The sequence below is a fragment of the Gopherus flavomarginatus genome, chromosome 3 (genome assembly GCF_025201925.1).
Source record: "Gopherus flavomarginatus isolate rGopFla2 chromosome 3, rGopFla2.mat.asm, whole genome shotgun sequence".
Taxonomy (NCBI): Eukaryota; Metazoa; Chordata; order Testudines; family Testudinidae; genus Gopherus; species Gopherus flavomarginatus.
Window position 1 is genome coordinate 266735804 of NC_066619.1, and position 26976 is coordinate 266762779.

General features: G+C 43.1%; 1 protein-coding gene across 2 annotated transcripts in view; it reads right to left on the reverse strand.

The window, feature by feature from the left end:
* FAM193A (family with sequence similarity 193 member A) overlaps positions 1-26976 on the reverse strand; it is a 108583-nt gene that overhangs the window by 55435 nt on the left and 26172 nt on the right. For both annotated transcript variants that reach the window (XM_050947314.1, XM_050947315.1), the window contains exons 2-3: positions 13673-13738; positions 8161-8406 (exon numbers count right to left, since the gene is read on the reverse strand). In XM_050947314.1, the coding sequence (XP_050803271.1) occupies positions 8161-8250 (90 nt within the window). In that variant the 5' untranslated portion in view covers positions 8251-8406; positions 13673-13738. The remainder of the gene's footprint in view (positions 1-8160; positions 8407-13672; positions 13739-26976) is intronic.

A 26976-nucleotide genomic window follows, 5' to 3' on the forward strand; every position in this document is an offset into this window, starting at 1 on the left:
CCCTCCGGCAAAGGAAGTGCCTTCGATTGTGGTGTGGGAAGCGTTAGTGGCTGTTGAGCCAGCAAACAAGGAGCAGTTGGCCCCAAGACAAGGACCAGCGCTGTGGTGGAGGTGCCAGAGAGATCTGGCACCACAAGACTTTAGTAGAGTCTGAACGCGGTACAGGGCCAGTCAGTGCCACAGGAGCACTCGACACCGAAGACGACAGTGCCAAGTCCCGGTGAGTGGAGGAAGAAACCAGGCTAAGTGCCGCCCACATAAGGAGCTTCTTCAGTATAATGTCCCGTTCCTTCTTAATCCTCGGCTTGAAGGCTTTACAAATGCGGCACTTGTCCACTTGGTGGGATTCCCCCAGACACTTTAGGCAAGAGTCTGGGGGTCTCCCGTTGGAATCGGCTTCAGACAAGCCAAACAGGGATTGAAGCCCGGAAACCCAGGCATGGGCCAGAGTACCGGGACAGGGGAGAGGGGAGAAGACCCTCTTCCACCATCTAAGTAAACTAATTCTAACTATCCTAACTAACTAGTAACAACTGTCAACAACTATTAACAGGTACTAAGTGAATGCTAGGGAGAGTGGAGATCAGCGAAGCTGTGCTCCACAGTTCCAACAACCGTCACAGGTAGTAAGAAGGAACTGAGGGGGTACTGGGTTGGCTGGGGCATAAATCCGGCACCATGAAAGCACCACTCCAGGGGGTGCCTCAGCTGACCCACCGAGAGTTGCTAGGGTAAAAATCTTCTGACGATCATGCACGTGGCGCACACACATCTAATTGGAATCGATATGAGCAAGCACTCAAAGAACAACAAAATGAACTTTACTTCACAGCTTATTTATACAGCCCTGTTCGACACTACAAACGTATGTTGGTATAACTATGTTGCTCCTGTGTGTGGATATCCAGCCCCCTGAGCAACACACTTATGCCAACTGAACTCATGATGTAGACAGTAATATGTTGACAAAAGAGTTTCTCCCGTTCACATAGCTACCATCTCTGGAGGAGGTGAAGTACCTATGCTAATGGCAGAAGCTCTCCCATCAGCATAGGTAGCACCTTCACTAAGCACTACAGCAGTGCAGCTGCAGCACTATAAGTGTAGACAAGCCCTTAGGGCTGACACTACATATACAAAACTAAAAGCACTCCCTTTCTTGAAGAGCTTATGGTCTAAGACACAAGCACAAGAATTGACAAAGAAATCCAGAGGTGAGAATAAATTAGAATTTCTCTTCTACTAACCCTAAAATATGATCAACAACATCCTCACTATATATAAATAATGTTTTACAATAAGCTGTAAATGCAAAGCGATTCACGTTGGAAAACATAGTACCAACTATACATATGAAATGATAGAGTCTAAATTATCTGTGACCACTCAAGAAAGACCTTGGAGTCATTGTGGACAGTTCTCTGAAAACATCCACTCAATGTGCAGCAGCAGTCAAAAAGGCAAACAGAGTGTTGGGAGTCATAAAGAAAGGGATAGATAAGACAGAAAATATCATATTGTCTCCATATAAAACCATGGTACGCACATATCTTGAATACTTTGTGCAGATATGGTTGCCCCTTCTCAGAAAAGATATACTGGAATTGGAAAAGTATCATAGGGGTAGCTGTGTTAGTCTGGATCTGTAAAAGGAGCAAAGAGTCTTGTGTTCTCCTACAGGTTTTTGTATACTGACATTCCTAATATCTGATTTGTGTCCATTTATCCTTTTCCGTAGAGACTATCCAGTTTGGCCGATGTACATAGAGGGACATTGCTGGCATATATTACATTGGTGGACGTGCAGGTGAATGAACTGGTGATGGTGTGGCTGATCTGGTTAGGTCCTCTGATGGTGTCGCTGGTGTAGATATGTGGGCAGAGCTGGCATCAGATATTAGGAATGGCAATATACAAAAATCTGTAGGAGAACACTTCAGTCTCCCTGGCCACACAATAGCACATCTTAAGGTGGACATTCTGCAGCAAAAAAAACTTCAGGACCAGACTTCAAAGAGAAACTGCTGAACTTCAGTTCATCTGCAAATTTGACACCATCAGCTCAGGATTAAACACAGACTGTGAATGGCTTGCTAACTACAAAACCAGTTTCTCATCTCTTGGTTTTCACACCTCAGCTGCTAGAAGAGGGCCTCATCCTGCCTGATTGAACTAACTTTGTTATCTCTGGCCTGCTTCTTGCTTGCTTATATATACCTGCCCCTGGAAATTTCCACTACATGCATCCTACCAAGTGGTATTCACCCACGAAAGCTCATGCTCTGAAATGTCTGTTAGTCTATAAGGTGCCATAAGATTCTTTGCTCCTGGAATTGGAAAAGGTTCAGAAAAGGGCAACAAAAAATGTTTAGGGGTATGGAACGGCTGCCATATGAGGAGAGATTAATAAGACTGGCACTTTTCAGCTTGGAAAAGAGACGACTAAGGGGGAATATGATAGAGGTCTATAAAATCATGACAGGTGTGGAGAAAGTAAATAAGGAAGTGTTATTTATTCTTCATTACACAAGGACTAGGGGTCACCAGATGAAATTAATAGGTATAAGATTTAAAAACAAAAGGGAAGTACTTTTTCCCAGAACTCAGTCAACCTATGGAACTCCTTGCCAGAGGATGTTGCGAAGGTCAAAACCATAACAAGGTTCAAAAAAGAACTAGATAAGTTCATGGAGGACAGGTCCATCAATGGCTATTAGCCAGGATGGACAGGAATAGTGTCCCTAGCCTGTTTGCCAGAAACTGGGAATAGGCAATGGGATGGATCACTCGATGATTACCTGTTCTGTTCATTCCCTCTGCAGCACCTGGCACTGGCCACTGTCAGAGGACAGGATACTGGGCTAAATGCACCTTTGGTCTGACCCAGTATGACTGTTCTTATGTAAAGTGCTAGATATATTATAAATTAAATTTCTGGTTTGGAATTAATCATGCAGCCTGTTTAGTCTATGGTTTGGATTTGACAGCGTGCAGTTCATTTTCTATAGTTTGATAACCTATCCTAGCTAAATGCATAAAATCCTGCTGTTTCCAATAACCAGATGTTACTCTACAGACAGTGCTGCTGGAATGATGCTGTTTTTCAGGTGCTTGGTAATAACAGTTAGTAGCCTTGAGACCATGGAGCTGCTGTAAGAGGTCATCTACATTTGAGCCCCCACTGACTGATATCATATCTAAGTCTGGAATTGTTAGCCGCCACCTACAATTTGTTTGATAATTAACTGCAATTGATAACTTCATTAAGTTTAATTCAGACAACTCTGAGACACTTCTTTAATCAGATACACCTCTACTCAGATATAACACAGTCCTCTGGAGACAAAAATCTCACCGCATTATAGGTGAGACCGCATTATATTGAACTTGCTGTACCCCCCTCATTCCTTGTTCCCTGATCACCCCCTCCAGAGACGCCCCGTCCCTAATTACCCCCAGCACCTCACCCCCTACCCAACCCCACTGCTCCCTGTCCCGACTGCTCTGACCCCAATCCACACCAACGCAGTCCCAGCCCACTCCATTCCGTCACCTCCCAGTTGCAGCGCTCCGCTTCTCGCCGTCGGTGAGTGCGGGGAGGCTGGGGAAAGGACGCCCCCCATACTCACCTGCGGCCAGAAATGGAGTGCCTCAGCTGGGAGCTGGCAGAGTAGAACAGGCTGGAGCGAGGCTGCTCTGCTTCCTGCTGCCGTTGAGTGTGGGGAGGTTGGGGAAAGGACGACCTCCAGCACTCACCTTCGGCAGGAAGCAAAGCACTGCAGCTGGGAGCTGGAGGAGTGGAGAGGGCTGGGGCCGGGCTGCTCCGATTCTGCCGCTGCCGGTGAGTGCAGGGGGGATCCCTTCCCCTAAGCTCCCTCCTCTGAGCCGCGGTTGGGGCCGGGGCAAGGGAAGTGGAGCAGGCTGCTCCCGGCCCCCTGCTAATCCTCTGGGCCACTCTGGGCCTGCAGGGCCTCCAAAAATGCTCCCCCACCCCAGCTCCTGCCTCCCAAACCCTGGGGTGGGGGAGCTCCTGACCGCCCCCCGAGACCCTCTGCCCCTTATCCAACCCCTTGGCCTCAGCCCCAGCCCAGCACCCTTAATACACTGCTCAGAGCGGCATGTCAGAGCTTTACCACATTGTATGCGAACCGGCCTTATATCGGGTCATGTTTTATTGGGGGAGAGGTGCACCTTTAAAATACATTTTTAAAAATGTTGCAATGCTGACAGGCACAAAGACACAGAGCCTCACTGAACACTGATAAATGCATAGTTGGAAACGAGTCTGGTTTATGTGTGGGGTTAGTATAGTTAAAATAGATATTAGTGTTATAAGAATGTGTTTGTATTTATGCTTTATGGAATGCTTGTAGAATGTTGCATATATTAATCCTATTTATAATATCTGTATCCGTTGGTATAAAGTTATATTGAGTGTTTGCACTGTAAATTTCTGTAATTATGTAACTCACCAAACAGGAAAAGCAGAATTAATTAAGGTAAAGTATTCGCCCTGCACACAAAATGGCCCATAGAAGGCAAATGAGGCACTGTGTAGTATCAGTGGACAGAGACTTTGGTGAGTGTATTTCTCACTCACTCCAAGCAAGGGGGACCTATACATGAACTCATCTCTTCAGATTGGATTCTGAGGTGAGGGGGCATAAAATCCTGACATGGTCTCCTCATGCTGTCTAGACTCGGAGGAGCAAAGATTCCTAAACATAAGCAAGAGATCCCTATGCTGCTTGGCATGGGTCAGCCCTAAAGGAAGTATCGAGCTGTTTATCATGGAAGCTTATATTACCTTTTATAAATAAGACTAACTCATTTGCGTGTCAAGTATCAGAGAGATAGTCATGTTAGTTTGGATCCACAGTTCTCATCCCCTAGTGCTCCTCCTCTACTTGCACTACACTGATGACATCTTCATCATATGGACCAACCAGAAGGAGGCCCTTAAAGAATTCCACCTGGATTTCAACAATTTCCACCCCACCATCAATCTCAACCTGGACCAGTCCACTCAAGAGATCCACTTCCTGGACACTACAGTGCAAATAAATGATGGTCATATAAACACCACCCTATACCGGAAACCTACTGATCACTGTACTTACCTACATGCCTCCAGCTTCCATCCATGACACATCACATGATCCACTGTCTATAGCCAAGCCCTAAGATACAACCGCATTTGCTCCAATCCCTCAGATAGAGACAAACATCTACAAGATCTTTATCAAGCATTCTTAAAACTACAATACCCACCTGGGGAAGTTAGGAAACAGACTGACAGAGCGAGACAGATACCGAGAAGTCACAGGACAGGCCCAACAAGGAAAACAGAACACCACTGGCCATCATGTACAGCCCTCAGTTAAAACCTCTCCAGCACATCACCACCGATCTACAACCTATCCTGGAAAACGATCCCTCACTCTCACAAATCTTGGGAGGCAGGCCAGTCCTTGTTTACAGACAGCCCCCCAACCTGAAGCAAATATTCACCAGAAACTACACACCACAACACTAACACAGAAACCAATCCCTGCAACATGTCCCATTGCCTACTCTGTCCCCATATCTACTCTAGTGATATCATCACAGGATCCAACCCAATCAGCCACACCATTAGGGGCTCATTCACCTGCATATCTACTAATGTGATATGTGCCAGCAATGCCTCTCTGCCATGTACATTGGCCAAAGCGGACAGACTCTATGTAAAAGAATGAATGGACAGAAATCAGACATCAGGAATGGTAATATACAAAAGCCAGGAGAACACTTCAATCTCCCTGGACATTCAATAACTGATTTAAAAGTAGCCATCCTTCAACAAGAAAAGCTTCAGAAACAGACTTCAAAGAGGAACTGCTGAGCTACAATTTATATGCAAACTTAACACCGTTAATTTTGGCTTGAATGGGGACTGGGAATGGCTGGCTCACTACAAAAGCAATTTTCCCTCTCTTGGTATTGACATCTCCTCATCAATTACTGGGAGTGGACTACATCCACCGTGACTGAATTGAACTTGTCAACATTTGTTCTCCACTTGTAAGGTAACTCCCTTCTCTTCATGTGCCTGCAAATTTATGCCCGTGTCTGTAATTTTCACTCCTTGCATCTGAAGAAGTGGGTTTTTTAACCCACGAAAGCTTATGCCCAAATAAATCTGTTCGTCTTTAAGGTGCCACTGGACCCCTTGCTGTTCATTTGTGTGTGTGTTTCCTGTTCTAACCTTGTAAATAACACTCATTTCTTTTCTTTGTTAATAAATCTTTAGTTAGTTTATTACAATATTGGCTACAGGCATTGTCTTTGGTTTGAGGTCTGAGTACAATTGACTTGGTAAGTGACTGGTCCTTTGGGACTGGAAGTAAGCTGAATATTCTTGGGATTTTGGGTGTAACATGACCATTTATCACATAGTTCAGCTTGCCTGGTTTGCAAGATGGACTGGAACGCCCAAGGGGACTGTCTGTGACTCCATGGTAAAACTGTTACAGTGCTTTAGGAGTTCACACACTTGTCACCAACTCAGTAACATCTAATTATACATAATTCAACCAGTTTGCGGTTTCTGCCTAGCTTTTTGACATTCTACCCTGAGGTTGGCACTCACAGTCATGAGCCACTGCAAACAGCGTGACAAGTGTAATGGTTGCTAAATCTAGGGGCTTATATATTTTTATTTCACCTGACTTACTGGAATTTGATACTATTGAGTTCAACTTCTTTGCTATCATTCTTCAAAATTTGGTGTTCCTGGTGTTTGGTTCACTGTTTATTCTCCCTCATTATTCTTTTCAGGATGAATTTAAAAAAAAACAATGCCTAGGCCTTGTGACTTGGCTAAAACAGTCCTTTGAGCCCACAGTTTTCTGTAACTTTTAGGAGAGGCCTACAATTAAGCTACCTCCTCTCTGAAGATGCCCTGTCTACGGTAATTCTCATCTCATTAGTCGACATTTAATGACAAGTACATCAAACATTGTTTATGGTTAATATGGGTAAAATATGCTTAGGTCTACCTCATGAACTTAAAAATTAAATTATAGCTGAGTTAGATTCCTTTTGTATAAAACAGATCACCATTCTAAAACTGGCTTGTTGATTTATCAATAGATGCCCCTTGGTCCTTCAATATCAAGCTAGTTGGAAGCGTTACAGAATTTCATCCTAATCTAAAATATGAGACTTTAATAAAAATTCTATTCTATGAGCTAGTAGAATTTTGCTCAGAACACTAGATCACTTAGTTGGGGCTTTTCTGGATCCTTCATTCAACTTCTTATATCCTAATACAGCGGTTTTCAACCTCTTTTCATTTATAGAGTCTTAAAAAATGTCAAATGGAGGTGCAGACCCATTCTGGAAATCTTAGATAGTCTGTGGACCATCAGGGACCCGTGGACCACACATTGAAAACCTCTGTCCTAATATATTTCTCCATGGTATATATGCATTGTTCCTGTATTACTTGGTGTACATGAGCTACCATCTAAAAAGGAAGATTCAATTTAAAGGTCGTTAAAATTTAAGAATTAAAACTTGAGTCTCAAATTAGTATACTGAATGTGTAGGCTGCAGATGGCACAGGTGTTTGTTGGCTGCATATCATGCAAAAAGGCATATGTTTAAAAGCCTCTCTAAGGGGAGCAGAATGGATAAAACCAGAAACCTGAAGAAAAGTAGCAATGAAAGAATAGTAACCTGAGAGGAAGACTGAAAAGACAAGCCTGAAGAACAGATGAGTGGGAAAATAAAGTCAAAGATCACGCATAAATGCACAAAACAAGGTAAGAGTTGGAGGAGGGGCGGGGGGGAAATCATATAAAAAGGAATGGAAGAAGGTAAAAAGAAGAAAATTGAGTGAAAAAAGGGAAAAGGCAAAGAGTAGGAGAAGAAAAGTTGAAAGGGCTTAACACAAATCACGTAAGAGGATCCAAGATTGAATTCTATCTTATAGCCCAAAAGATTCTTAAGAGACTCCTTTTCAAAGCTAGTGAACCAGGTGACACATTCAGTTTCATTTCTAGAACAAAACTCCCCAGCAAATGAATATATTACATAGATTAAAAAAAAAAAAAGCAAGTGTCTAGCCCATCATGGTGTCATCTCAATTTAGTCAACTCATTCACTGAAACTTACCACAAGAGATTGCTCTAGCGTGGCATGTCTCTCCTCCTTCTCGACTGTTCGTCGACAATCTGGACACACCCACAGTGGAAGATGCAGCATACTATTTGCTTTTGGAGATGTAGAAAGTGCTGTTTTGGTAGAATTTTTAATCCCGCTCTCTGAAAGCAAGGTGTCTTTCCTTTCACTTCTACAAAGAAGACAATGCTCGCCTGTTGTATATGGTGCCCTTTGACCCAAGCCAAAAGTAAATGGAGTCTACAAACAAACATTTATATAGACACATAACTAGTTATTTCCATGCTTAACAGACAAAAAAGTCATCTTTATATTTCTTATTCTACAAAGTATTCAGGAGGAGCAACAAAGTCTGTGTTAATACTTGATGCATGCTTTGGGTCCATTGAAACTCCCAACACTGAACGTTCTATTAACACAGATCCTGGAAGGTCTTATTGCTATTATGAATAAGGCCCCATAATTACACATTTCATTTAAATAAAAATATACTTTTGGAGGTATGTACTATAGCTTTCCACTATTAAATGATTCAAAGTAGAAGTTAAAAATAGTAGGGAAAATTTGAACTCCTTTCATTATTTTCAATGTTTATTGTTGTTGTTTGTTTTAAACAGAAAGAAATTAGGAAAATAGAATGGCTCCTTAGACTTCATTCCCTTCTGTTTGCTACAGGCACAGCTGCTCTTTCAGCAACAGTTTGTGGCCCAAACACTTTTAACTAACTTGGCTGTAAAGGCTGGATTTAGCTTTTACAAATCTGAAGTGGTTTACAAGAGGGCCCCAAACTGCTTTGGAATGAAGTCAGCTTAGCATCTTAAAGCTATCCCTTTCTCCTAAAGACCCTCCTTTGGACAGTGGATGTTAAAAGGAACAAGTTTCCAGCAATAAAATGCCTACTATGCACTACCCAAAAATGGTGTATATAGGGGTCAGTACCAGAAAGGCTCAATCAACTGAGCACTGATTCTTCAAAGGTGCAGTCTATAGAGTCAAGTGTCAATTCTCTTACTTATCTGGTCATAGGTTCCAAAACCAGAAGGGGCCGATGTGATAATCTAATCTGACCTCCTGTACAACACAGGCCATAGAACTTTCCTAAAATAAATTCCTAGAGCATATTTTATAGAAAAACATCCAATCTTGATCTAAAAATCAGTGATGGAGAATCCACTAGGACCCTGTAAACTGTTCTACTGATTAGTTACCCTCACTGTTCTAAATTTGTGCTTAATTTTAATTTTGAAGGTGTTGATCTTAAACTTCCAGCCATTAGATCTTGTTATACCTGTCTCTGCTAGTTTGAAGAGCCTAGTATTAAGTATTTGTTCCCCATTTAGATAATCAGACTGTGATTGAGTCATTCCTTAACTTGCTCTCTATAACACTAAATAGATTGAATTCCTAGAGTCTGTCACTATAAAGCATGTTTTTTAATCCTTTAATCAATCATCCTCATGGTTCTTCTCTGAATCCTCTCCAATTTGTCAACATCCTTTTTTGGATTGTGGACACCAGAACTGGAGACAGTATTTTAGCAGCAGGCATACCGATGCCAAATACAGAGGTAAAATACATAACCTCTCTACTCCCACTCAAGATTCCTGCTTATACATCCAAGGATCATATTAGCCCTTTTAGCCACAGCATCGCACTGAGAACTCATGACAGTGGAAGAATAGGGGCACTCAGGAATCTTGGGTTCCAATTAAGATTATGGAAGGGAGAGTTCTCTAAGGGTCACAGACCCTTCTGCCCCTGTTTCCCCACAAGCCTGACTTCTTCTGCCCATCGAGTCAATGCCAGTCTTCCTTCCCTACCTCACTGACTCTCAGTCATCCATTCTCCCCAGCACCCAGTCCCAATCTCCGCATCCAACTGCCTTTCCCCTCGCCACTTCTTCCCATTTCCCTGCACCACCCACATCCTAAGCTCCCAGTCTCTCTCTTCCCCCACTCTTTGCCAGTCACAGCCTCTTAGCCAGGTAGGGGAGACAGGGTCTGGCTGGACAATCTGTCTGATCTCAGTCTCCCTCTAGCAGCTGGTTTCTGCCTGCCTCCCAGTCTCTGTAATCAGTTCCAGGCTCCACTGCTTTCAGTCTCCATCTCCCCACAACCTGCTTGGCTAAACCGACTCTCTCTGGCACCCATAGTACTGGAGACACAGACATTCCCTGCTTTCAGTTCTAATTCCTGGCACTGCAGCAGCTGACAGCAACAACTACATGGATGGTCCTTCTCATCCCCTCCAGCCCTGGGTCGGTGCAGATGGAATCTTCAAAGAATTTAGCAGTCAAACTGTAACAATAAGCCATTACTGAGCTTGTCCAATTTCAGATTTTTCAAAAGCTTGTAACTGAATGAGATTTGGGTGGTGTTTCCAGAGAAGAGCAAGGGGCACATTTCTGACATAAAGGTCAACCCCTACCAAATTTCAGAGCCTTTCTTCAAAGCCTGGAAGCACTAGGGATTCTCAATGCCATTTGGTGTTTGTGTTCTTTTTAAAACACATAGCCAAATAGCACACTTCAGCATTAACAAATAACCGGTACTGTTTTCGAAACATACTGAAAGTTCGCCAGGTTAGAGCATGGCTAAATCTCTGACACTCACTTTGGCACAAGGAGGAGGATCATATCAAGATGTAAACCAATCTTATTTGTGTCCCACTAATCCTACTCTCCTCCTCACTGCAGCAACAACCTCCATCCCCTAATGCTGACATCTGAACAGAATCTGCCTGTATTTTCCTCACTGCAGCATCAGGCAGTCCAAATGCCAGGAACAGAAGATTCCCAGAGCTGAGACTAGCATCAAAAGCTTCCTACAGCCATTCTGGAAAGTGGCTGTGGGGGAAGAATTAACAAGCCCAGGCCTTCATAAGAACACAGTGATTTCATATAGTCATGTTGTACCATCAATCCTCTTCACCTACTCCAAACTTTCTCCAGAAGTGGAAGGTCCTAAGGCAGCGGTGGGCAACCTGCAGCCTGCATCCAGCCCATCAGGGTAATCTGATTGCGGGCCACAAGACATTTTGCTGACGTTGACCAACTGCAGGTGTGACCCTCCGCAGCTCCCAGTGGCCACGGTTCACTGTTCTCGGCCAATGGGAGCCGTGGGAAGCCGCAGTCTTCAGGGACATGCTGGACGTTGTTTCCCGCAGCTCCCATTGGCTGGGAACGGCAAACCGCGGCCAGTGGGAGCTGCGGGGGGCCACACCTGCAAATGGTCAACATCAGCAAAATGTCTCACGGCCTGCAATCAGATTACCGTGATGGGCTGCATGCGCCCTGCGGGCCACAGGTTGCCCTCCACTGTCCTAAGGTGTTTAGCCAGCTTTTTTCCACTACCTGTGAAACTGACTGTCTACAAGGTCACCTGCCTCCTCCTGATCTTACCTGCAAGCTGCAGACACCTCACCATTTCCTTCCACAGTAATTTGCATTAGAGGAAAAGGAGAAAAGCATTGTGTTCTTTTTTCCTCATGCAAACTTCCATTGGAGGACTTTTGAGAGTGAAGGGGCCCCCTCTGTGTCTCCTTATGGGCTGGGCTTGTCCCTTCATTGTCTCTGCTAAGTCAAAGAACAGATTTCAAGAGCAGCGAGGTTAGTCAGCCACTCTTCCTAGGAGCACTGTTCCTGGACCCACCTCAGCATGCAAGACTTGAGTTTTGTTGATACTTGGAACCAGTCTGAAAAGCTTGCAGCAGGTGGCCTAGCTGCTCATCTCTTTGGCCCTGCAGTCCTCCTTGTTAAAGTTTTTTTTTTCAGAAGTCAGGCTGCTTCCCTGATGCTGCCATGAGGATCTGTGTAGAGCTATTTACCAGTAGAGCCTTATGGACAGCAGCAGCAGGGTTTCTTGCTTCCAAAAAGGAAGACAGAAGTGTAAAGATCTCAAACAATAATTAAAAGGTATGCATCAACACATTCAGACCTTCAAACTTTTAAACAGGTGAGGGCCAGGGAAGCTGGCTTCCAGCCTTCCTATAGAAGGATTTGTAGATTCAGTCTAGATTGCTGCATTGTAGTACAAGCAAAAATAAAACTAGTCAGTATTATTTAAAGGAGAACCATTACAATAAACAGCAGGAACAATAATTTCAAAGGCTGGCAATCTAGAAGATTCCCTTTGTTTACACAAACAGAATTTCACAAATGAATCTGCTTTTACAGCACAGTTTTAAAAGTTGAATTACAAATGTTTGGTTCATAAAATGAGAATCATCACTTGATATTCAGAAAGATAGGTGGGATGACTTATACACAGTGGTAGTTTCTAAACTATTTTGTATTTTAACAAAATTAACATTTATCTTGATTATGGGCAATCCGAGATGCCAACTTCCTCTTACCTCTGCCACGTAAAATTCCAACTAGTCTCAAACATACCTTGAAGCAGTCAGTCAATTCTAAACCCATACTTTCATATCTTTGCAACTTTCTCAGAAACATGAGGCTGAAATCTCTCATGCTTTCAGCCCAAAGGTGGAGAGTGCATGCATACTTGTATGTAAAAGCATCCACAATAACAGCTGAGCTCTTTTTCTATTACATGAACTTGAATCTAGGTCCATACAAATGTGCATTTCACAAGTCACATTTTCTAGGGAAAAAAGTGTACACTTGTGGGGGAAAAAGTTTGCACTTTGCTAATCAAATTTCAAAAACCTGCCACAGCGTTTAATGACTAAGATTATCTGATGTCTGTACAAGTTTACTTATAATGTTATTTGTTAACAAGTTTGGAAGAATAGAAACATCAGCATTAAATAAATTAATAAATATTCTATTTAAATTTGTTTCCAAGAAGAATTTTTTTTGGTCTTCAGAACAAAATTAACATGATGCTGGTCGAGATAATCATTTAAAGTTTTCCCTATGCATGTTTCCACTTCAAAGACTATTAGCTCAATAATTATTTTAAAATCTAGTTTGCAAAAATGACAGCATGAATGGTGAAAAGTACTTTGTTAGCTGGCACAACGAAACCATTTAGTCAGTTGTATCCCAAACATTGCTTTTGGGATATAAATCTTGCAGGAATTTTTTTACATTGTTTCATAGAAAGAAAAATTCTATTAGGGTTTATAATACTTTACTATTTGATTCGGCATCAATGAAGTCAGTGGAAATTTTATGGGCTAGTCTATACTTACAATGCTGCACTAGTGCAGCTGCACCGCTGTAGTGCTTAGTCAAGACGCTACCTATGCTGATGGGAGAGCTTCTCCTGGTTGACGTAGGTACTCCATCTCCCCACAAGGGGATAGCTACGTTGAAGGGAGAAGCCTCCCTTCAACACAGCCCTGTCTACAACAGGAGCTTGGTCGGTTAACTTTAGTGTAGACCAGGGCTACCACTGACTGCAGTGAATAGAGTCAAGCCCTAAAACCTATATTTTTGGCTTAAACGCTGTAATGAGGTCTCCGCCTCATTTTTGCACTTCAGTAGTTCTTCCATAAATCGTTCAATGACTATTGACCAACCAAACTTGACTGTACCTACCTGAGAAACACCTGTGAACTCTGATCCAACGGAACTGTCTGTAAACTGGGTACCATTTAATGAAACCTAGAAAACAACGAGAATACACTGATTATAACAGCTAAGTATCTTTTGTTTTCAACTGCATCTTAGAGAGAATGGCACTTGCTACCACCACAACTGAGCCTATATGTATAGCATTATAAGCCTTTTTCCAGAGGACTTGGCAGAGACATTTTTTCCCCTTGTGTTAAAATTCTCCAGATACAGAAGTTAATAATGTGGCCATTTCAAAGTACTGCTGTATGAGTAGGAATTGAATGGATCTATTGCAAATGCAATTCCAACACCAAATATAAAGCAAAGTCACCCAGTGAAATGGATATAAGGACCAAAAATATGATTGCCTATTTTTTCAAGTTTCCAGGTTCATGTAGACCTTTCATTAACTGTTCTGGATTTTGTATTTTTATCATGTCAATTTACAAGAGTTTCACCTTTTTGGAGGTTCTGCATAATATAGCTTAGAAAAACAGGTTTTCACGTATTAGCTTAGCAAGTTTCTTCCCCTTGGAAAAACATTTTGAAATTAGATATATTTTAAGGCCAGAAAGAACCACGTGGATCATCTAGGTTGATCTGCATAACACACGCCATAGAATTTCATTCAGTAACATCTGCATTAAGCCCATAGTCTAAAGTTTAACCAGAAGTTACCTTTTAGAAAGACTAATTTTCCGCCCTCTTCTCCATACACACCAAAGACCCTGAACTAAGCATTGCTCGATAAGCCACAAATGACACTATATGTCACTAAACCAGAATCAAGTGAAAATAGGACACAACCAGAAGTCAATGATAACATTCAAGAAAGAGGATGGCCTGGTTATGAAATTATCTAAGAACAAGAAAAACAAGGAGTCCTTGTGACACCTTAGACACTAACAAATTTATTTAGGCGTAAGTTTTCGTGGGCTAGAACCCACTTCATCAGATGCACGGAGTGGAAAATACAGGAGCAGGTATAAATACACCTCTACCCAGATATAACACCGTCCTCGGGAACCAAAAAATCTCACCTCCTTATAGGTGAGACCGCATTATATCAGGTTTGGTCTGGTACAGCATACCCGCAAGAGCTTCCCCGACAGGGATTTAACAGGCCCAGTGTTCCAGCCGCTGCAGGGAGCCCCGGACCCTTTAAATCACCGCTGGAGCTCTGGCAGTGGGGTTTGGGTGGGGATTTAAAGGGCCTGGGGCTGCCTGCAGCGGCCAGAGGCCCAGGCCCTTTAAAACACCGCCAGAGCTCTGGCAACGGGGCTCAAGCAGTGATTTAAATGGCCTGGGGCTCCACAAGAATTCAGATAGAACGCGGTAAAGCAGCGGGGCTCGGGTGGCACCTTAAAGAGCCCGGGGATCCATGATGCTTCACCGCGTTATATTCGAATTTGTGCGTTATATTGGGTCACGTTCTATTGGGGAAGAGATGTACATGAAAAGATGGGAGTTGCCGTACCAAGTGTGAGGTCAGTCTAACGAGACAATTCAATTAACAGTAGGATACCAAGGGAGGAAAAATCACTTTTGTAGTGGTAATGAGTGGCCCATTTCAAACAGTTGACAAGAAGGTGAAAGTACCAGTAGGGGAAAATTAGTATGGGGGAAATTAGGTTTAGGTTTTGTAATGACCCAGCCACTCCCAGTCTTTATTCAGGCCTAATTTGATGGTGTCCAGTTTGCAAATTAATTCCAGTTCTGCAGTTTCATGTTGGAGTCTCTTTTTGAAGTTTTTTTGTTGAAGAATTGCTACTTTTAAGTCTGTTATTGAGTAACCAGGAAGCCTGAAGCGTTCTCCTCCTGGTTTTTTAATGTTATAATTCCTGATGTCAGATGTGTGTCCATTTATTCTTTTGCGTAGAGACTGTTCAGTTTGGCCAATGTACATGGCAGAAGGGCATTGCTGACACATATCACATTGGTAGATGTGCAGGTGAACAAACCCCTGATGGTGTGGCTGATGACGGTGTCTCTTGAATAGATATGCGGACAGAATTGGCACCAGGGTTTGTTGCAGGGTTTGGTTCCTGAGTTGGTGTTTTTGTTGTGTGGTGTGTAGTTGCTGGTGAGTATTTGCTTCAGGTTGGGGGCTGTCTGTAAGCGAGGACTGGCCTGTCTCCCAAGGTCTGTGAGTGAGGGATAGTCCTTCAGGATAGGCTGTAGATCCTTGATGATGCACTGGAGATGTTTTAGTAGGGGGCTGTAGGGACGGCTAGAGATGTTCTGTTACTTTCTTCAATGGGCCCATCCTGTAGGAGGTTACTTCTGGGTACCCTTCTGGCTCTGTCAATCTGTTTCTTCACTTCACCAGGTGGGTAGTGTAGTTTTAAGAATGCTTGACAGAGATCCTGTAGGTGTTTGTCTCAGAGAGATTGGAACAAACGTGGTTTTATCTTAGAGCTTGGTTGTAGACCAGGAGTTGGCAACCTTTCAGAAGTGGTGTGCCGAGTCTTCATTTATTCACTCTGATTTAAGGTTTCATGTGCCAGTAATACATTTTAATGTTTTTAGAAGGTCTCTTTCTATAAGTCTATAATATATAACTGAACTATTGTTGTATATAAAGTAAATAAGGTTTTTAAAATGTTTAAGAAGCTTCATTTAAAATTAAATTAAAATGCAGAGCCCCCGACAGGTGGCCAGGCCAGAGCCCCCGACAGGTGGCCAGTGTGAGTGCCACTGAAAACCAGCTCGCGTGCCATAGGTTGCCTACCCATTGTAGACAATGTATCAAGTGATGTGGTCTGGATGAAAGCTGGAGGCATGTAGGTAAGTACAGCGGTCAGTAGGTTTCCAGTATGGGGTTGTGTTTATGTGACCATCGCTTATTAGCGCTGTTGTGTTTAGGAAGTGGACCTCTTGTGTGGACTGTCCCAGGCTGAGGTTGATGGTGGGGTGGAAATTGTTGAAGTCCAGGTGGTATTCATCAAGGGCCTCCTTCCCATGGGTCCAGATGTCATCAATGTAGCGCAAATAGAGTAGGGGCGGGCATTAGGGGACAAGAGCTGAGGAAGCGTTGTTCTAAGTTAGCCATAAAAAATGTTGACATACTGTGGGGCCATGCGGGTATTCACAGCTGTCCTGCTGACTTGAAGGTATAAGTTGTCCCCAAATATGAAACAGTTGTGGGTGAGGACAAAGTCACGAAGTTCAGCCATCAGGTTTGCTATGATAGTATCATGGATGCTATTCCTGACATCTTATAGTCCATCTTTGTGTGGAATGTTCATGTAGAGAGCTTCTACATCCATAGTGGCTAGGATGGTGTTTTCTGGAAGATCTCCAAAGGATTGTAGTTTCTTCAGGCAATCAGTGATGTCTCGAAGATAGCTGAGAGTGATGGTAGCATAGGGCCTGAGGAGAGAGTCTACATAGCCAAATAATCCTGCTGTCAGGGTGTCAATGCCTGAGATGATGGGGTGTCCAGGATTCCCAGGTTTATGGATTTTGGGTAGCAGATAGAATACCTCTGGTCAGGGCTCTAGGGGTGTGTCAGTGTTGATTTGTGCCTGTGCTTCTTTAGGGAGTTTCTTGAGCAGATGGTGTAGTTTCTTTTGGTAATCCTCAGCAAGGTTAAAGAGTAATGGCCTCTGGAACGTAGTGTCAGAGAGTTGTCTAGCAGCCTCTCATTCATATTCTGACCTATTCATGACTACTACAGCACGTCCTTTGTCAGCCTTTTTGATATAATGTCAGAGTTGTTTCTGAGGCTGTGGATGGCGTTGGATTCTGCACGGCTCAGGTTATGGGGCAAGTGATACTGCTTTTCCACAATTTCAGCCTGTGCACATCAGTGGAAGCACTCTACGTAGAAGTCCAGTCTGCTTTTTTGACCTTCAGGAGGAGTCCATGCAGAATACTTCTTCTTGTAGGGTTGGTAGGAAGCTTTCTTGAGTTAGTGTGCTGTTCAGTGGTGTGTTAGAAATATTCCTTGAGTTGGAGACGTCGAAAGTAGGATTCTGGATCACCACAGAACTGTATCATGTTTGTGGGAGTGGTAGGGAAGAAGGAGAGGCCTCGAGATAGGACAGACTCTTCTGCCGGGCTAAAAGTATCTGCACAAGTTTTTTCAGGAAGTTGATGGATTTCTACTTCATACGGCTAAATTCAGTGCCTTGCATGGTGACAGGTTTCAAAGTGGTAGCTGTGTTAGTCTGTATCAGCAAAAACATTGAGGAGTCCTTGTGGCACCTTAGAGACTAATAAATTTATCTGGGCATAAGCTTTCGTGGGCTAGAACCCACATCATCAGATGCATGGAGTAGAAAATACACAAGCAGGTGTAAATACATGAAAAGATGGGAGTTGCCTTACAAAGTGTGAGGTCAGTCTAATGAGACAATTCAATTAACAGTAGGATACCGAGGGAGGAAAAATAATTTTTGTAGTTGTAATGAGAGTGGCCCATTTTAAAATAGTTGACAAGAAGGTGTGAGTAACAGTAGGGGGAAATTAGTATGGGGGAAATTAGATTTAGGTTTTGTAATGACCAAACCACTCCCAGTCTTCTGTGAGAGAAGCAAAGTATATTGGGGGAGGATGAGATGGGAACTTTCAAATGTTAATTCTTTTCAGTGGGTTTTTTACTGGGCGAGAGGAAGGAGATTGAGCCCCATTCCCTTCTCTTTGTTTGGGCATTGCCTACCCTCTAAGATTTCAGACAGGTCTTCACTTTATTTTCATCATTCCCTTTTCTCATTTCTGTTTATCCTTTCTTGTTTTCCTCACCCCACTATGTAATATTGAGTGAGATTAGTATGATAAGTAGTTAACTAAACACCACCCCTCTTACTCAAGAGGAGCATGTTATTGTGTCAGATCTGCTCACTAAAGTGAAGAGAATATGCTTTTACTCCTGTTAGCACAACAGAGGCCACAAACTTACAGTATGAGCTAGAGTCCATTATTCTTGCACATCAACAGAACTAAGAATTTCTGACCAATGATGCCTACTTACTGGATGGCCTTGAAGAAGATTTCTACTAACTCTTCTCCCACCTACCAGTAAAAAAAAAAAAAAAAAAAAAGAAGTGGCTCCATGCCAACTCATAAGAGATGCCGCAAAGATTAGCACCTTGATAATGTTAAACTCTACTGTTACAGGCTATTAGTGACACTTACAAGGCCCAATGATCACAGACAAATTATTCAGCATTGTCCTTCCCTTAGTACAATTCAAACAGTAGAGGGGTGCGGGTGATCTCCATTTTGACATTACGTTTAATTAGACAGTCACAAATTGTATTTTTTTCAGTGTATTAATGATTTTTGTATTTACAATGAAGAACTGTATTAGTTGTCTCAGGAAATCTGGCAGCTCTAACAGCTGAATAGGAGCAAGTGAAGCTTGACATCCATGAAGGTGTGGTAGCTAGGTTAAGTTTTTGGCATTCAGCCTAAAAAAGGAGGGAGGAGAGAGCTCTGCATCCCCTCTGCAGTATGAAAAGCCCAGCCCAGCCCCCACTCACTAGTTTTTCTAGTTTTACAATCAGATTTACCTATTTGAAAATTCTTCTCTGTTGTGAGAAAGATTCACATGAGGAGGTAATACACCCTGTCACAATCCCGCACTGATAAGGCAAGGGTTAAGGAGCTGCACTAAACCACAGGAAGCCACACCCCCTCGTCTCTGCTTGGTGGGAGCATTCAAAAGGGAGCAGCTCAGCTCAGTCTGGGCTGACTGAGGAAGAGAGCAGTTGGGTTCAGCAGCCTCCTGCCGAGAAGCTGCTGTGACAGTCTATCTAGCCAAGCTTCTGGAAACCCATGGACTGTGGGAGCAGAGGGCAAAGACTCACTGTCACCAGGGGAAGGAGCTCCAGAGATGAACCTGGGAGGCAGGCAGGAAGACTGAACTGTGATACCAACGGAGGTACAGGAAACAGGTAAGAAGCGACCCACAGAGTGTGAGTAAGGGTAATAAGTCCTAGGCCATGTATATGTCCTACTGCTTTGAAAGGCCCTTGGTCGGAACCCAGTGGAGTAGGTTGGACTTGGGTTTCCTACCCATGCCCCCCCGGGGACTGTAGCCACTAGGCAGAGTGGCCCTTGACTCTGGGCAACACTCCCATGAACTGTAGTAGCTAGGCAAAGTGGCCCTGGACCTCTGCCAGTAGGTGGTACTGCCAGCCTCAGACATAGAGGCACTCCCCAACAAGAGGGGAACAGTGAAACTGAGTACACAGGAAGTGCTATCAAAGGTACAAAACAGGAATAAAAGAATTTCCCTCTTTCCATTCGTTGTATTAATGTTATTTGTAACAAAATGTTTAGTAGCATGATTAAGTTGGCATTCCTTTAATTTTTCTTGTTAAAACTTAGCTTCTAGAGTACAATTACGGGATAAGTTATTCAGTAGTATAATCTGAATATATACATAGAACATGAAAAAAAATCAAACCCAAAAGATAGATAGTCCCAACTACAACCACAGTGCTTGCAATAATCTAGCTTGCAGAATTTGGAGAACACTAACTGGGTAATTGGCATTTATACATACATACTCCTGGGGCATTCTGTTCCAAAAACAAAAACACCCAATTCTGCACACAATATTTTAAAATTCTGAAAATTTTGACAAATAAATGTTACAGCTCCAGCATGGTACTGGGGAGCACAGGCCACTGGCTGCACAGAGGTGGGAGATCACTGTGCAGCTCCCCCAGGGATATGGACTCAGTGGTGAGGCTGCACCCAACCCTGACAACAGCATAAGGACCGAGTCTGCCCCAGAAACAACCTGGGGCCCTGCCCCTCTGTGACAGGTGCACCATGTGTGGCAGGCAGGCTCAACAAGGCAGGATCCAAGTGTGGAGGGGTTTAGTGTGGGTTAAGAGGGTTCTGTGTGGAGCAATCTGGGTGTGAGCGGCTCAGCGGGGGATCCAGGTCTGGGTGGGGGAGGGGAAATCTGGATGCACAGGGGCTTGTTGGGGAGTTCTGAGTGCAACAGTAATGAGATTCTCAGGGGGGTCCAGGTGAAGGTGGTTGAAGCTCAGCAGTGGGATTAGGTTTGTGAGGGTTGGAAGAGACATCTGGAGGTTATCTAGTCCAATTACCTGCTCAAAGCAGGACCAATTCCCAACTAAATCATCCCAGACAGGGCTTTGTCAAGCCTGACCTTAAAAACCTCTATGGAAGGAAATTCCACCAGCTCCCTAGGTAACACATTCCAGTGCTTCACCACCCTCCTAGTGAAAAAGTTTCTCCTAATATCCAACCTAAACTTCCCCCACTGCAACTTCAGACCATTACTCCTTGTTCCATCATCTGCTTCCACTGAGAACAGTCTAGATCCATCCTCTTTGGAACCCCCCTTCGGGTAACTGAAAGCAGCTATCAAATCCCACCTCTTTCTTCTCTACTGCAGACTAAGAAATCCCAGTTCCCTCAGCCTCTCTACATAAATCATGTGCTCTAGCCCCCTAATCATTTTCGTTGCCCTCCGCTGGACGCTAATTCTTTCATACCTTTATTGTAGTGTGGGGCCCAAAACTGGAGACAGGACTCTAGATGAGGCCTTACCAATGCCGAATAGAGGGGAATGATCGTGTCCCTCGATCTGCTGGAAATGCCCTTACTTATATAGCCCAAAATGCTGTTAGCCTTCTTGGCAACAAGGGCACACTGTCGACTCATATCCAGCTTCTCATCCACTGTAACCCCTAGGTCCTTTTCTGCAGAACTGCTGCCTAGCCACTCGGTCCCTAGTCTGTAGCAGCGCATGGGATTCTTCCGTCCCAAGTGCAGGACTCTGCACTTGTCCTTGTTGAACCTCATCAGATTTCTTTTGGCCCAATCCTCTAATTTGTCTAGGTCCTTCTGTATCCTATCCCTCCAGCGTATCTACCACTCCTCCCAGTTTAGTGTCATCAGCAAACTTGCTGTGGGTGCAATCATTAGTGAAAATATTGAACAAAACCAGCCCCAGGACTGACCCTTGAGGCACTCTGCTTGATACCAGCTGCCAACTAGACATGGAGCCATTGATCACTACCCACTGAGCTCAATGACCTAGTCAGCTTTCTATCCATCCTATAGTCCATTCAACCAGCCCATACTTCTTTAACTTGCTGGCAAGAATACTGTGGGAGACTGTATCAAAAGCTTTGGTAAAGTCAAGGAATAACATATCCACTGCTTTCCCCTCATCCACAGAGCCAGATATTTCATCATAGAAAGCAATTAGGTTAGTCAGGCATGATGTGCCCTTGGTGAATCCATGCTGACTCTTCCTGATCACTTTCCTCTCCTCTAAGTGCTTCAAAATTGATTCCTTGAGGACCTGCTCCATATTTTTCCAGGGACTGAGGTGAGGCTGACTTGCTTGTAGTTCCCTGGATCCTCCTCCTTCCCTTTTTTAAAGATAGGCACTACATTAGTCTTTTCCCACTCATCTGGGACCTCCCCTGATTGCCATGAGTTTTCAAAGATAACGGCCAATGGCTCTGCAATCACAACAGTCAACTCCTTTAGCACCCTCGGATGCAGCGCATCCAGCCTCATGGACTTGTGCTCATTCAGCTTTTCCAAGTAGTCTTGAACCACTTCTTTCTCCACAGAGGTCTGGTCACCTCCTCCCCATACTGTGCTGCCCAGTGCAGTAATCTGGGAGCTGACCTTGTTCATGAAGACAGAGGCAAAAAAAGCAATGCGTACATCAGCTTTTTCCACAACTTCTATCACTAAGCTGCCTCCCCCATTCGGTAAGGGGCCCACACTTTCTCTGACCACCTTTTTGTTGCTAACATACCTGTAGAGACCCTTCTTGTTACTCTTAACATCCCTTGCTAGCTTTAACTCCAATGAGGGAGTCTGGATGCACAGGAGTTGGGCAGATGAGGGAGCAGCTCCCTGTATAGGGATCCCTCCCCCTGCAGCTGAGGAGGAATGGGGGGGGAGAGGAGGGGAGTTTGCAGCACTTCCTTCAGCTGGGGTAGAAATCTGGGGGTGGGTCTGACCCAGGCCCTCGATGCTGTGCAAGGAAAGAAGAACTCCCATTCTCCTGGGCCCAGCGAGGACTAGCAGCTGAGCCCAGTGCAGGGTAGAAACAACCAGCTGGGTCTTCCTCAGTTCCGCCTCCTGCCCCACAGTGATTTACTTCTCTGCCAGCTGCCCTGGGTCCCCGAAACATACCGCTGGAGAGGGTCGCATGACCGCTCGTGGCTTCCCTTTGTTTTCCTGTCAGAGTCATTTTTCTGCAGGGAAGCAAAGAAATCTGTGGGGGATGTAAATTCTGCACATGTGCAGAATTCCCCCAGGAGTAATACATACAAGGTTAGACATGGGTCATAATTTGCTGACTGCTATCAACGATAATGAAGCGGTGATTTTATCAGAGCTTCAGTGAGTTGAACACCAAGTTACTGATTCTGAAATGCTATCTTAGCTCATTTTAAAATGATAAAACAATGCCGAATCAAATAGATGTGCCAGAAAATGAAAAGTCAGTCACTTATCCATATTTGGCAGGAGAACAAAAAACTTGCAGAGAGGCTTTCTTAATCTGACATTCTTGTTACTAAGCTCTACAACAGTTCTATAGAAAAGTTTGATTTTGCAACTTACAAATTTGTCTACTGCTGTCTGAAAATCTTAAGTTAATCTTTCAATTTCCAATATTTTTTTCAATGGAAGACACACATTCAAGAAAGTTGGAGCAAAGCTTTTTTATAAATATTAATAGTACTACATTATTACAAAAAACATAAAACTATTTATGGAGAGAGTGTTTAAGGTGACAGTAGCCAAATAGCCGTGTTAGTCTGTATCCACAAAAACAACGAGGAGTCTGGTGGCACATGATCTGTTAGTCATATGAGAACAGCCTACTCCACTCTTAAGTAGCCACGAGTGCATATATTCTTTATGAACAAAGATTGTGCTGAGGTTAATACTACATTAGGAAAAAAGGAAAATGTGTGCTATTCAATCAGTGAACGCTCTGATATAAGAAAGTTATAAAAGTTGGAGTTGTGTATGTTCCCATCAAATAGCATTAGGACAGGCAGCACACCCTGAGGAAATGATATGCTATCAAGCATAAATTCAAGCTGGTAAAAATAATGTAAGACTGACCCATATGGCCTTATATTTTGAGGGTATTCTAAAAATCACACAGGATTAATAGATTTCAACATTTATCTTTACTGAGAGGGGAAACAACTTAGTAAAACTACTATCCAGCAAGCATTTAAAAAAAAATTGTTACGACAATAGAGGAGTCTTTCCTTCTTTCTGTGATAAAGACAGGATTTAAATGACGTCAGATGAACTCATTAATCAGAATATTTTATTAATGCCACTTGCTACATAACCTATGCTTTTAAAAACAAACTTGATACAGTTCTACTTTGAGGCTGAGCTCTCTCCTCTCTAATCCTATTTCAGAGCTAAGTCAGCTTCAATTCTAACTAATACTTTGCAGAATGGTACAAACAAAAATTTAAGTTTTTGGATCAGAAATAAGAAAATTTATTGAGTTTTTATCTACAGGGACTTACAAGACTAAAATAAGAAACACACTATCTACTACTGGTCCTGTTGACATTTACCAGCCTGACTGAAGCTTAGCACAAGTCACACATGGTTTTAGAGCTCCTAAAAATCTTTCAGGAATATTTAAGACACCACCTATAACAGATCCATGCATCCTCTTGGATGGATGAGACAACACTGAACTGTGTTCACTACCATAACAAGTCAACGTCTCCTTTCAGAGTAGGAAGCCCAGTAAATCTCCCTGAAAAAGCACAAAAATGAAGTCTTGACAACCAGAGGCCTGCTCTCAGTGCTCATACTGTTCCACCATGAGTGCTGTGTTATTAAGTAAATATGATAACAGCACATTACCTTCAATCATCTTTTTCCAACAATCCATAGGGCAGCACTAGTCTGAACTAGTGCTCTTTGATAAGAGTCTCCACCTACCAAGTAACAAGGAACCACCCTGTCCCCAGTCAATTCTCTTCATCTACTTACGACCACCTTCACTATCCACTTGAGACCACCAGAAGAAGTAAAGTCACATTGTGGACTCTGGTACCAATAATATGCTACAGGTACTCTGCTGTACATCTGATCTTCCACAGATGCAGCCAAAGGCATCACAGATGTTACAATGCTTACAGGAGATCAGCACCAATATTCTACTCTTTCTCTAGGCTTTATTTTTTGAGTGTTTCTGCCCAGCTACTAGCTACAGTGCCTAACTCTGATGCCACTCAGTCTTCTGAAGCACAAGTAGAATGGAACTGAATAGATTTCACTTCTGTTTTCAGGGTTCCCAATAGTATCAATGCAAACAAACTCTGGGCTGAAGCAGTGGCCCCAGTTTGCCATTCCCAGCAATAGGAGCTGTGGGAAGTGGGGTGGGGTGAAGGGATGTGCTGACCACTGCTTCCTAAAGTTCCCATTAGCCGGGAATGGCGAACTGTGGCCACTGGGAGCTGTGGGCGGCCGTGCCTGCGGACAGTCAATGTAAACAAACTGTCTCATAGCCCGCCAGCCGCAGGTTGCCCTCCAATAAGCTAGATGATCACACTGGTCCCTTCTTGCCTTGGGAGCTATGACTTGAAAGACTTAGAAACATAGCACGGGCTCACACACTGGTCATTCTAAATATAATGTTCCAAATTCCATAAGAAATAAGGTGGTTTTAAATGAATGTTTAGACTCTGCAGAAAACAGTCTGGGAAAGGTTCCTCCTCACTGGGCAAATCAGTTTTCTAAGCACAATACATGTTTTAAAAATCACCCATGAAAACTCCACAATCCCAACAAGACATTAAGCTATATATATAAACCAGGTTACATGAAAAAGGGAGTTGACTAATCTGTGTTCTGGAGGGACAACTCTTCATGTCACCCATTACCCCTAATGACCTCAAATACAAGTTAAAAGAGGGTTGACAGATTAAAGCCCTCAGGTTAGATAAGCAGTTACCCAAGACTACTCTCCTGAATCTTCTCAGAGAAGACAACAGAGCTACTGTCTGTCTGCTCTGCTAGGGACTGGTGGTTAACCGTACCAAGGCTTTATCACCACCTCATCTTCTCCAAAAGTGAGGAATTAGTTAACATTTTTGCTTGTTAAAACTGCATTATTTAATAGTCGGTGCTACTGAAAGCTTTTAAGTCTTATAGAGGTCCTGCAGCCACAAGTTGCCCAATTGTAGGGATGCATAGTAAAAAAAAAAATCACATTAAAAAACACAAAGATCTCTTTACAATTACACCCTATATTATGAAGAGTGCAAGGCCTAAGAAATCCAGTTTGTCACAACACTGTTTTTTAATATTTCTCTCAGCTTGTACAATGAAAAATACAAACAAAAATCAGTGAAGTCAGTTCAGGGCAGGCTCCAGAGTTTTTGCCGCCCCAAGCAGGACCAAACAAAAATAAATAAAAAATCTGCGATCTACGGCACTACCGCAGCCGCTTCATTATTCAGTGGCAATTCGGCAGCAGGTCCTTCGCTCCGAGAGGGAGTGAGGGACCTACTGCCAAACTGTCACCAAAAAGCCAGACATGCCGCCCCTCTCCGTTGGCTGCCCCAAGCACTTGCTTGCTGAGCTGGTGCCTGGAGCCGGCCCGGAGTTAGTTTCATTAACAGGCTAATAGTTTCTAGCCACTTTAAAACCAGTTTTTAAAAAACATTTAAATTTTTTTATTTTGATTTTAGTTATTACATTTCTTTTGCTCTTCAGTAATATAAAAGTCTCTAGAGCATTTAAATTTGGGGCCAATTTAAGACGACTGCATCCCTTAAAGGGCAAACATCCCAAAATAAACTTTTCAGTAGCGGCAATCAAAACTAGAGCTTCAGCTCTGATATATTATCATACTTTGTTGACAAAGTAGTGCAATAATACTTTATTGTTGCAATAATGGTTTTTGTTCTTCATATTCAAATAAAGAGCTCTGAAAAACAGTGTTTGTACGTTATAGGTAAAAAGTGTCCACAAAAACGTAGACTGAGAACTAGTGATGTTTTAATTAAGAAAGGCGACACTATAGGCAGTGCATTTCTGGGTGATAATTGCTCACCTCAGATGGCGAACAGAAGGTAGGATTATTTCTGCTAACACATACTCTTGCCAGAGTGTTTCACTACTATAGCATAGAAACTAGCAAAACAAAACCAAAAAAAAAGAGCCAAAAAGAATATTTACTGGTTGCTAATGTCACAAGTATGACTACAGCCAACCAAAAGACTTAGTTCTAAAGGCATCTAATAAAATTACAAAGTTCTTTTAGCTGTATAAGGGATTTC